This window comes from Rissa tridactyla, chromosome Z (genome assembly GCF_028500815.1).
Source record: "Rissa tridactyla isolate bRisTri1 chromosome Z, bRisTri1.patW.cur.20221130, whole genome shotgun sequence".
NCBI lineage: Eukaryota > Metazoa > Chordata > Aves > Charadriiformes > Laridae > Rissa > Rissa tridactyla.
Genome location: NC_071497.1, coordinates 46364388 through 46376486, shown reverse-complemented (window position 1 = coordinate 46376486; position 12099 = coordinate 46364388). Strand labels below are relative to the sequence as shown.

At 41.1% G+C, this 12099-nt stretch overlaps 1 protein-coding gene across 2 annotated transcripts in view; it reads right to left on the bottom strand.

Annotated features, from left to right (window-relative positions):
- PRUNE2 (prune homolog 2 with BCH domain) overlaps nucleotides 1-10123 on the bottom strand; it is a 148191-nt gene extending 138068 nt beyond the window's left edge. For both annotated transcript variants that reach the window (XM_054185408.1, XM_054185409.1), the window contains exon 1: nucleotides 10027-10123. In XM_054185408.1, the coding sequence (XP_054041383.1) occupies nucleotides 10027-10062 (36 nt within the window). In that variant the 5' untranslated portion in view covers nucleotides 10063-10123. The remainder of the gene's footprint in view (nucleotides 1-10026) is intronic.
- Nucleotides 10124-12099: the final 1976 nt, after the last annotated feature.

Below are 12099 nucleotides of genomic sequence, written 5' to 3'. Positions count from 1 at the left end.
AAAAACCAAAAAACAGAAAATCTCAAAAGTTCCTTTCTTTCCTCCAGTCCCACTGACTGCAGAAGAGCATACAAGGTTCACCAAGCAGAATATGCCTTTCTCTGTCAGCACACCAGCTAGACTCTGTGTCTCCACTTACTTCCCTGAGTTATGAAAGCATGGTAGTATCTGAAGCAACAACTTGGAAGTTTACTACTCTGGCACGGGGGTTGGACTAGATGATCTCCAGAGGTCCCTTCCAACCCCTATGATTCTGTGATTTTTCTTCCCTACCAACTCATCTTCACACAGCATTTTTTAATCACTATGGTACAAGAGCAAGAAAGTATACGTTAAGTGTAATAGTTCTTGTGCTCTGTACCACAATGTAACGCAGTAAGATCAACTGTCGTGGTCTGGGTTGGGCTGGCCACTAAACAAACGACAGATGCTCTCTTTAACCTCTCTCCCGTCCCAGAGAAAAGAGAAAGAATAAGAGAGACTTATGGGTTGAAAAGAAAACAGAAATTACTTTAATGAATATTAATAATAAAAAGAAAAGATAGTAATATCAATAAGAAAATAATGAAATACATACAAAACCATATCCAGCTCCCAGGATGATGATCACATCACTGGCCAGCACAGGGAAAGTCCCAGACTGGACTCAGTGATGGACGGGAACTGGATTATCGATCTGGATTCACAAATGCACAGATTGGGATCAAAGGCAGACAAACAGACAGAGTCCTCTTCGGACACTGGCCATTGAAGGAGACTGACCCCTTTGATCCCTCAGCTTTTATACTGAGCATGATGCAGACAGGATGGAACACCCATGGGTGACAGGATGGGTCAGTTTTGGGTCACCTGTCCTGTCTGCTTCTCCCCACAGGTGCGACCCCTCTGTGCTCTGCCACTTCTGACCCTCCAATGTGGTACATAACACAGGGAGCTGACCTTGGGTATTGCAGCAATAAGTATAAGCAGGAGCCACTCTGCATACCATTCCTTGGTATTAACTATAAACCCTGCACATTATCTGCTAAAAACAGACTCTGACTGAAAAATACACTGTTAATTTCAGAGAGTTAGAAGAGGCTTAACTGAAAAGTAAAATTACAGAAAAGAAACTTGGTTCTATTCTACCTCAAACCAGGACGTGAGATTAACCATTAGGGAAAAAGTCACTTCAGCATGATGGTCTGTCACTTAAACACAGGCTGGTTCAGTGGCTAACTTGGTTAATTAGTGTCAGGCACTGCATACACAGAGAACTAAAACAGAATCAAAACTGTGTCAATTACAAAAAGACATATACACAATTATTGCTATCAAAATACACCAAAATCAAAATTTCCTAAGCAGTGCTAAACAGGTAAATCATGTCACTAATACTGCAAAATCTCACTGTGCTCTAGACAGAAGCTGACGTAAGGAGGCTTAAGACTAATAAATTGAGGCTAGAAGGGAATGTACAAAAGCAGGTTATGACTGTGCAAGATGGAACTGGGCCAGTGCATTAGGTCTATTAGGTCTATTACACATTATTCAGTTACTGTCAAATGATACAGTAAACAAGGAAAGAGAACTATCTGACATCATCCAGACGTCATCGTTTTCTGAAATGTTCCTAACCTTTTCACTGTTCGTCCTCTGTCCGTACTGCGCTGCAATCTATTTTGTATCTCATTAGAACAAGTGATATCAGTCCAGTTTTAAGGACCTGTGTAACTGTTGCTGGCTCTCTTCCTTGGAGAAAAAGAATACAACAGGAATGTTATCAAGTCATTTAAACTCTGTGCCTTATCTCCCTCTGGACTCCAAGGTGGCAAGTGGGACTTCGGTTCTGCTCCGGTCCTGCCCCTAAGATCCCACATCTTCTCCCAGCCTCCCTGGCACAATCTCACCATACACTCCAACTCAGCATGGCTAAAGCTGAGCTTTTACTGCACCTCTCTCTCACAGGGACATATATAACAGATATATAGGGATCAACAAAATATCCCACCCATTGCTCCAGCCCATAATCTTGGCATCATGTGCAGTTTAAACGCACACATACTGCCTACTGCAAAGTCCCACAGGTTTTTTTTCCTCATCGACCTCTCCTATTTACCCTCAGACCTAACACTCCAGCTATCATTACCTGATGGTTTAATCACATAAATGTTATTTGACTTCAGCAGAGGTAACCAGGCAGTTTCCAGCATCATGCTGCAGAAAACCTTCCCCTAGTCTGTGGCTCTGACCCTGCCATATTGGCTTCGACCACAGAAGCCTCTCTCTCCTGGCTCCCCTTGCTCCAACACATTAAGTAGAATTCCTACACAACATTTTGTAACCTTTTCAAACCTTCCTCTGCTTCATGTATCATCTCCTATTCAATAATGAAATGCTAACTTTTGTCTCCAGCCAGTCAATAGCAGAGGAACGGAAAGAGAAATCAAATGTTTCCAAACCACCCCACCTTCCTTTTCCTAACTCCTTCTCAAAGCTATCCTTTCCCAAAATGCTAACAAATAGGTTAGGATACATAAATGTTATTGCACCTACCTATATACCACCCTATTACTACTTTGGATACATCTGCTTCCTCCTATATTTTTTCCAACTTACTTTATGGACAATTTCTGTAAAATAGGGATTGAACAGATTTTTTATGATGTGTTTGCATAGATACTAGCACAACAGCATCCCCGTCAATACCACAGTACCACACCTGAATAATAGTACGGGTAGCAAATTGATGTATACTGCACCGAAATGCCTTTGGAATTTATTTCTGTATAGAACAATGAACAAAGTATGTCAGCTACGCATGCAATGATTCAAGACCCAAAAAGTTATTCGGGATAGCATTTGGCTTAATCTTGATTAATCTGATATACTTCACCTCCTCCAATGGAAAATTCACCAAGATGTACTTTATTCTCCCATTTTCACTCTTTTTTTTTTGTGAAAAAGGAGAAAGTATCACTGCACCAGAGCTTGATGAAAGGCAAGGTATGTAGGCTATCATTTAAAAATGTTATTTCTGTCCTTCAAACCCAAGAAAATCCATGGGTGAAAAGCATTTTTAATTCTCAGCTTCTGCTATTTGTTTGTAGTCTTTAGTGGAACTGTAAAAGGCTATTAAATCACCCAATATACTTTCCTTAACACTGTAGGGGGGTTTTTTTAAAGTATTTTTACATATGTTCATCCACTTCAGGTTTTATTTTCGTTTGCTTTTATGGAGGGACTTCTCCTCCTTCCTCTGGGAGACTACTCTCCTAGCTAAAAGACCTCGTTTCAGGAAATAATCTCTTATTATTAAGCCTCTGCTGACCATTTTGCAGTTTCTTCTTTATACCTGTGTACATGAATGAATGATTCCTTCTTTGCATTGCTTTTTGTACTCCATACATCCAGATTGCTCTCACGTCTCAGCTCAGCAGTAATTTAATCAAGTTCATTTTTATTTCCTTGGAAATCAATTCTTTAAATCATTTTGTTATGATTCTCTTAATTCTTCCTCCAGTTTAGAAATATTTTGGTTATATGGTACCCAAAACAGAAGGAAGCATTCCACTTGAAATTGCATAATGATAATGAAAAAGAGACAGTCTCAGTCTGTAGGACTTAACCCTCCCTAATAAAGATGTGTATGTGTGTGTATATACATACAAAGGCTTATCACTGCCTTACTACAGGATATGAAGACTGTATCCCAAAATTACATATTTTAACACTTGTATCACCCTACAAGCATGTCTTATTTGCGTTACAGTGACACTTCCTTCTCCATCTTTCATGCTCTCAGATTTTTCTCCTCATATTGAATGTATATTTGGAATTACTCTTCAATAGAGTTTCCCAAAACATTTTTCTAACAATTTCATTTATCTCTGTAAGCCCTTTAATATTCCTGTATATGCTCAGCATGGGTCACAACTATTCTTTGTTTAAATATTTATCCCAGATTTATGTTAGCACAATGTTACTCTTCTTTCCACATTACCAATGAACCCTGACTCTGAAGATCCTGCTGCAGAGTACATCGTTTCTTCTGACTGATTTAAGGGACAAGAGGTTACTCAGCTGCAAGACTCTGATTCTGCAACATTTTTAGGTGTATGTACAATTTAACTTATACATGTGAGTTTTCCGACTGAAGTCAATACCATTACTCATACTCTTAATTCTGTACATACTGTAAGTGCCCTGCTAAATGGAGCCAGGTCCCCTGTGTGCTGCTGCATTAACGCAAAGAAGATACATGAGAGGCTAAGACTTGATTCCTTGTCTTAATGCTTGAAAGTTTTTTTTATCCCTCTGCTTGGAGAAGCTCAGCAATTTCCAGGAAAATAACTTCTGCTTCACTTCTGTAATGTCTTTCACTTCCCATAAAGCCACTACTTTATTCCAGCTAAATCAAATATTATTTTCAAAGTAACCACTGCCTATCACTGATAACAAAACTCCAGATAGGCAAATAATAGGCAAAATGAATAAACACGTAAGTGACTCAGCTTGTTTTTAAACTGCGGTCACATAAATCTGCCCAAGTCATGCCATCATCACTAACTTTTCTTTGAACTTCTTTGCCTCAGAAACAAGCAGAACATTCGTTTTTCATATCTATCAAAGCAATGCCTTGGAAGCCTTTTTTTTGCAATTCTCAAGGGCATCTCTGTGGTCAAGGCCTGGCCCTCACTCTGGAAAATGTCCAGTCACACAGTCCAGTTTTATTCTGGGCACATATGTCTGGGGCCATAATTCCCTATCTGCCCAGTCCATTACACCCACAACCAGGTGTAACATTGGTCCAGCATTATAGTCTCTTTTCTTACGGCAGCAAAGGATTAAAAGAACTTGAAGTTTTAGGGTGGTCTGGGGTTTCTTCCAAACGCTGTTAACTGCTGAAGATGACACAGCATTTCGAAAGATTGTTTCCCCAGCTAATCTGCTATTCTCTGCAGAGGGAGGACCATCTTTCAATTGCCAGTTTGAAGCAGTTCGCTGCAGTATGTGGATATCTCAGTATCATCTGCACATTAAGCCCTTTCCAAGGCTCATTCCGTCCTCTTTGACTTCCCTGAAGCCAGCATATGAAGCATTAGGCTCTCCATTAAGCACAGACCTAAGGCCAGGGAAAAAGTACTGGCTGGCAGCCATTGTCTCAGCACCTCTCATGGGGAATTCTGACTACTGTATATTTATTTATTTATTTATTAATTCTTGCAGCTTCTTTCTTGACAGACTCCCTTGATTTAACTTCTCACAATCATTCAGCTTCACTGCAAACAGTCTGAAGCACATGAGATTACTCGAAAAATACCAAACTTAACTACATCCTGCAGCACACAGTACTTCACATCAGAGAATTAAAGAAGTAATTTCTGAATTTTTACTTCTCTATTTAGTTGCCTTTAACATTTGCTAATAATTCTGATAATGATTTCGGTTACAACACTGAAGGCTTAAACTTTTGATTTATTTTTCTAATTAAATTATACAAAATTATGTATTGACATCAGTCACTCTTCTCCCACTTGAGAGCTTAGCTGTGCCTGAAAAGAGTCCAACCGAGAGAGAGACAGACTGAATTGCCACTGAACATATCGATAACATAATATACTGGGGAACAGACAGCAAGGTTTTCTGAAGTATGACATTTTTGTACAAAATCTTTTAAAGTTCTTTGAATAATTCAACAAGCATGCAGAGGAGAAACCAATCGATGCATTGTACTTGGGTCTCCAAAAATATTATTGAAAAGTTTCCTAGAGGCTAGTAAAGAAACCAAATCACCAAAAAAAATGGGGTGTAATCCTCTCATGGTATAATAAAGAACTAAAAGTTAGGAAACAAAGGACAGGAACAAATGGTCAGACTTCACAACGAAGGAAAAAATCTGTGAAGATATGTGCTGGAATAGCTGCTGTTCTTCATAGCCATGAATAATAAATAATATTACTTCCAGTAGGACAGGCAGGCAAATAATGAGGTGACAAAAGCTGCATACAACACCAGATTATTCAGGAGAGTCAAATCTAAAACTGCCTACAAGAGCTGCAGAAAGGACTCATGGCACTGAGGCTCTAGGTAATAAAATAGTAAATGGAAATGAGGGCCAAGAAGTGCAGACTAGAGAAAATGTGAAGAAACAACCTCACCTCCATTTTTAAATTATATTTAGGCAGCATACGCAGTCAGACAGGTTTTAAAATGGGTATTACTAAGCAGAAAAAACATCAGGCATTCATTTTAAATGATACTCTGAAAGCATCAGAAAAATGCTTTCTGACAGTAAAACAGACTAAGTATGAACAGAATAAGTAAGTGGAACACCAAGAACTCTTAAGAAAATGGAAAAAAACTGGAATGTTGTTATACTGCTGTCAAAGTCTTTTATGCACTCATGCCTCAAATATGGCAGGCAGTTCTGGGCTCAACTTCCAAAGGGTTAATACAATTATAAAATCTTCAGAGAGAGGCCATAAGGATGGTAAGAGTGACAGAATAGTGCTCAAGTAAGAAGGGGAAATAGAAAACTTTAGCTTGGAAATGTTTGGGAGAAGAGAATGGGGATAAAGTAATACTTAACTTACATCACAGAGAAAGTGAACAAAAAAATACTCCTTCAAGGTATGAGAACTGTGGAGCACCCTTCAAAATTGTCGGGCAGATGGTTTAAAGTAAACAAATAGGCATATTGCCCCACTCACACAGAGCACACGGTAAAATTGTAGAACTCGCTGTCTCTGGGATTTGGTGGAAGTCAAAGCATAAGTTGATTTAAAAAACAAACAAACAAAAAACAGACACAAATTGAAAACGTAGCCAAATGTATGGAAGATGGCTCTAGCTGTGGCTAACATAGTAGTTCAGATACACATTTTGACCTAAGCTTTCAACACTTGATGAGCAGACCTGTATATTCTACTGCTTATAATCCTCCCTTAGCCAAGACAGAAGGCTGGTTTAGAAGGACCTTTGGTCTCATCTCACCTATTCTCACATTATTACTGGACTGAGGAAAAACTGGAAAAAAACCTGCAGGACTGAACTGTAAGTGCCAAAAAATGTCCGTACGGCATCTCTTATATTCTGCCATGTTTTGCTTACTAACTTTCCCCCCCTCCCCTTGGTTTTACATAGATTATACATAACAATTTTAAAAATCAGTACTAAAAAAATAACTGAGAATGTTCTATGACTACATGACAAGTCACAACACCAAAATTCATTTTTCTTAAAGAAAGAATAGCCTAATGGAGACTTTATTAATAGATAATGCTCAGGGAATTTTCCTCTCTAAAAATCAATGACCGTACAGAATACAAAAGTCTTAGAAAACAAAAGATGTGCAAGTCCTTTGTGTGGTATACTCCAAGGCTAGAATTTTTTCCATGTGGAAAAACAGCTTTGATTAATGTTGTGGCTGGAGCCAGACCCAAATGAATGATGAAGCACTTGCAGTAATAGGTTATCCTGCACAGTCTGGAGCAATTGTTCTTCTGGAACTATTGTTCATGCGTAAAGAAAATTTTCCTTTACTCATGCTGAGTAGTACTCATGCAGTCAGTGCACTGTGATCGGTTTAACCTAACAAGATTACCTAAGGTGTGAAAAGACCAGCATCATCAGGCCTCTGAGATACAACTGTAGGCTTTAACATCTTCCACAGATACGGCTGAGGTAGCACAGCAACACACAGCAGCTCACTAGTTCTGAGCTGTTCACCCATTTACCCAGGCAGCTTTACCTTACATCATCGGCAAACCAAACACAGCCCCTTGTTTGCCCTCAACTCAGTCTATGGCTACCTTGCATCGGCAGAGAAAGATTCTCCACAAAAGGCTTGACCAAGCTGGAAGGAAAAAACATCTTCAGCCTTCGGTGTTGCAGAATGCAAATCTTCAGTTACTCTGGATTACCTTTTTCAGGCTACTGTGATACAAAGTAAATTGGCAAATTGAAGTCAACCTATCAGATTTATAAACCTCTTCTGTACCAAATAGGCCAGTGCTCAGATGCTGGTTGTCTGGACATGCTCAGCTGACATAACCACACCATGAAACATCACATCAGAAAGACACTTCCCCCGCAATACTCCTGTAGAGGACACTTTTCCAAAACATGCATTTTTCTCCCACAGTTCAAAGTTCCCACAGAGAAGTCTGCATTTCTGCTGAAAACCAACATTGCAGGAACAAGAAGGGCTACTGTTCAGATGCTGTGCTCCCCATTTCATCTAAATTAAAGAAATAATATTATCTATTATCTGTGGGCATCTTCAGATTATAGTTTTCCAGACAACTCCTTTCTGATTATCAACAGCTATTCAGAAAGATTAATGCAGTATTTGCTTTTAGTAGTAAAATTAAGTTGTTCTTTCTGCTTGACGTTTACTAACGGTGCAGAGGGGACCGCTATCGTAACATAGTTAATGTCTATTAAGTAAAACGACCTTTGATGTACTCGAGCAGGAAACTTGTCAAAACCAAATCTCCAGTTCATATGTTGCAATATATGAAATGCTGATGTGAAAATACATTAAGTATTTGTAACTGCGCTATGCAGTATCTTTTAAGAGGGCTAACAAAGTTTATACTTTTTACATGAAAATACAAGGGAAACGCTTTACAAACTCCTAAAAATACATAGTAAAACAACTTAGCTGGCATGTGACCAAGATGACACACCTCATGTTTACCCTTAACATTTGCCAATACAGTTAAATATTAAGGGAGTCACCAAGGGATTCATTTTCTCTTCTATTTTGCCAGTCCTCTAAAAAAATGCCTTAATTCTCTGATTTCCAAAATATGCATGACAACTAAAGTTGGTATAACAAACCATCCTTTACAAATCATTACATATAGAGAATGATGACCATCAGAGAAAGAGGATCTTGGTTTTATGATTGCTCACCCTCCAGAGATTCATAACAGGTCTATGAAACTGGGAGGGCCCTACGTTTCTAACCATCAACAATGAAGTTTACATTTAGTTATCTACAGCAACTCTCTAAAGGGTGGGGAGGGATCCCTGCAAGCACGTAGATCCCCAGTGCCAAAAAATACAGGGCAAAATTATCAGCGATGGGATTTTTTTTTTTACTAACCCATTATTAGTCCTATAATTGAACACATTTCTTACAGCTGAGATAACTAGCAGGAGTGCAGGCTGCCCATGAAAGGCAATAACTGTAAAACCAAGCTTTGCACAAAAAATCAACACTCATGATTGGAAACAAGCTGGCCTAAGGCCATCCTGGTCTTAAAAACACCCTACTTTTGCACTGCACATATGGGGGAAAAAAGCACACACTATTTGGGGCCAGATTATCAGTCACTGTCGACAAAATAAATGCACTGCAGTTTCAGCGCAGCCCTACCAACAGAGTCATTTGAGAACAGGACCTATATATCTCTGCGATTCCTAACACCATATTAACTACTTAAAGCAGACAAGACACAGTTACGGGGCTGGTCCTTCATCACCTTTGCATATTCCTCAGTTATTTTAAGTCTTGCTTATGCAAACTTATCCCTTACTCCTAGTGACATTTAGACTACAGAAATGTCAGTTTTTCAGTGACTTCTGATGTATCTTTTTTCCACATTCACCTATGCAACTTGATGCATCCCAAAGTCTCTACGAGCACGCAAATAATCCCAAAATGGCACGCTGCCACCCCCCCCGCCACACACACACACACACGCACACACGCACACACACACGCCCGTCAAGTACGGGTTCGCATATTGGCAACGCAGAGCATTATTCAGCAATAACCAGAGGGCAGCAAGGTGTGAGAAGGAAACGCACCCACCAAACGACGCCCCAGCCCACGCGGAGGTCACAAGCCCCATCCTCTCCCCACCGCCCGACCCTGCTGACCCACGCCGAGCACCGCAGCGCTGCTTGAGACGCTCCGAGAAGTTTTGGGGAGCGCTGGTGGGTGCTGCACCCGGAGATGCGAGGGGGTGGGGAGTGGGGGTGACTGTAATTAACGGCAAGTCGGGCGAAGTTTCGGCGCCCGCCGTGACTCACCAGCTTGGACTGGGCGCGCTGCAGGAACTCCTCCATGGCGCCGCAGGACGGAGGGACGGACGGCAGGACCGCCGCGCTCCCCCGCTGTCCCCCGCGCTGCCCGCACCGGAGCGCGGCCCCGCCCCGCCCCGCTCCGCCCCGCTCCGCCGCGGGCGGTGACGTCAGGCCGTGCCGCAAGGGCCGGCGCGCTGCCCCGCGGAGGGGCGCGGAGGGGAGGGAGGGGCGAGGTCCGTGGCGGGCGGACAGGCAGCTGCCTCCTGCCCTCCCGCTGAGCGGGATGTCGCTCCCCTCTGTTCCGCGCACCCCGGCGGACCCTGACAAAGGTTTGGTTGGTTCTGTGTCAATAACGCGTGTCCCCGATGCCGGGCGCTCTGAGACCCGTCTCCGGGTCTCGCAGCAACAGGTAGAAGCTGGTGGCTGCTGCGGGTCCTTAAGGCAAGGGTTTCTCAGTTTTCGGTTTTACGGGTGGCAGAACTGGACAACGCAAAGCCTGAGGGCATCGGGGTCAGAGGCAAGGAGCATTTCAGGGTCCCCTTTTACCATGGTGGCACAAGCTCTGGAGGGAACCTAGCAGACCCAGTCGAGGCTCCAGAAACCCTGCGCTCTACTTCAGCCTAGGATCCTTTCTAACTGTAGTGCCCACAGTCACATTTCATACATACTCAACTGAACAATGCACAAAGGAGCATCCTAGCATAACCTCCACCTCATAGAGAAATAAAAGTGAACTGTGGAAGAGTTGGTGTTCCTGTCCACGACTGTAGAAGTCAGTGGAAGGTCATGCAATGAGTGTAGGGTAAACCAGGATATAAACTGCAGAATGCATAGCTTCTCCAATGCTCTTACACCACTAGTATTCACCAGTGTGTTTCCTTTGCCCACTATAAATAACTAACCTGAATAGTACAGATTTATTATTCCAATCAAGTTGTGGCTCACTGAGGAGTTAGCGATGGCTAATTATTAATAAATTCAGTGCTATGAGATCTGGGATTTTTTTCTCTTGTGTACTATTTTACAGCTCATTGAAGATATTACTGTAAAAGCTAAAAGCTCTTGCCTCCTTATTAACAAACCTCTTCTTATGAGTGTAATTCGTTCCCATTTGATTTGTTACTTCTTTCATGATATCTTGCAGATCCTATTACTGAGTTGCCTGTCATAATCGATCTGCTCTACCTAGTCATATGTTCCTGTTCCAAAGTGTTCTGGGGAACAGAAAAAAAAAACCTAATCTGTATCATAACCATTTAAAGCTGAAAGGTAAATCTTCATTAAAATATTTGAGTGGACTGAAGCACTGTGCAAATGACATGAAGCAAAGTATTTTAAATGACAGTGTTCTACAGAAAAAAATTGAATTCTGCTACATTTACTGGAACATTTCTTTTTCTGAAACACGTTAGTGTGTTTCAGAAATCTATCTTAATTTGGATTTTCCCATTATTCTACAGAAAAATAGGTCTCTTGAAGATTACAAGTTTTGCACAGCATATTCCCATACTCTAACATTGAAACAGAAGTATTGCAATACAGGAATTGCTGTGTAATTTGAGATGCAGAGTTGAGGTCTACTCAAAATGTTTTGCCAAGTAAGAAATCAATGTGATCTTGCAAAAAATGAAGTAAAGTGTATATTTCCCTTCAGCAAAGTCTGCAAAACAAGGTAAAAAAAAAAATTCCAGCTTGCTACAGCAGCTAAACTGACGTTTAGGAAACTGGTGCTTAAAGGCATAATTCTTGCTGCATACATATTATAAAAAAAAATAAAAGTCAGAAGGCAGACTCTGGACAGCAAATAGTTGGAGAATAAAAGCTGAATTTGCTAAACAGGCAGCAAAGTTGTGTTCTGATGCCTGATACCAATAAGCACACTTACGCCCATATATTTTATGTAAAGTGTTTTGACTGATTACTTCCTTGTACATCCAGCGAATAGGTGTCCATACGTGATTATGAGCATAGTCAGTAAATATACCCTTACGCTGTAATTTCCGAGTGGTCTTCCACTGAACTCAGAAGAACCCTGTGGATTCTTTGTGACCCACATGCCGGCAATCCAGAGATAGCCCC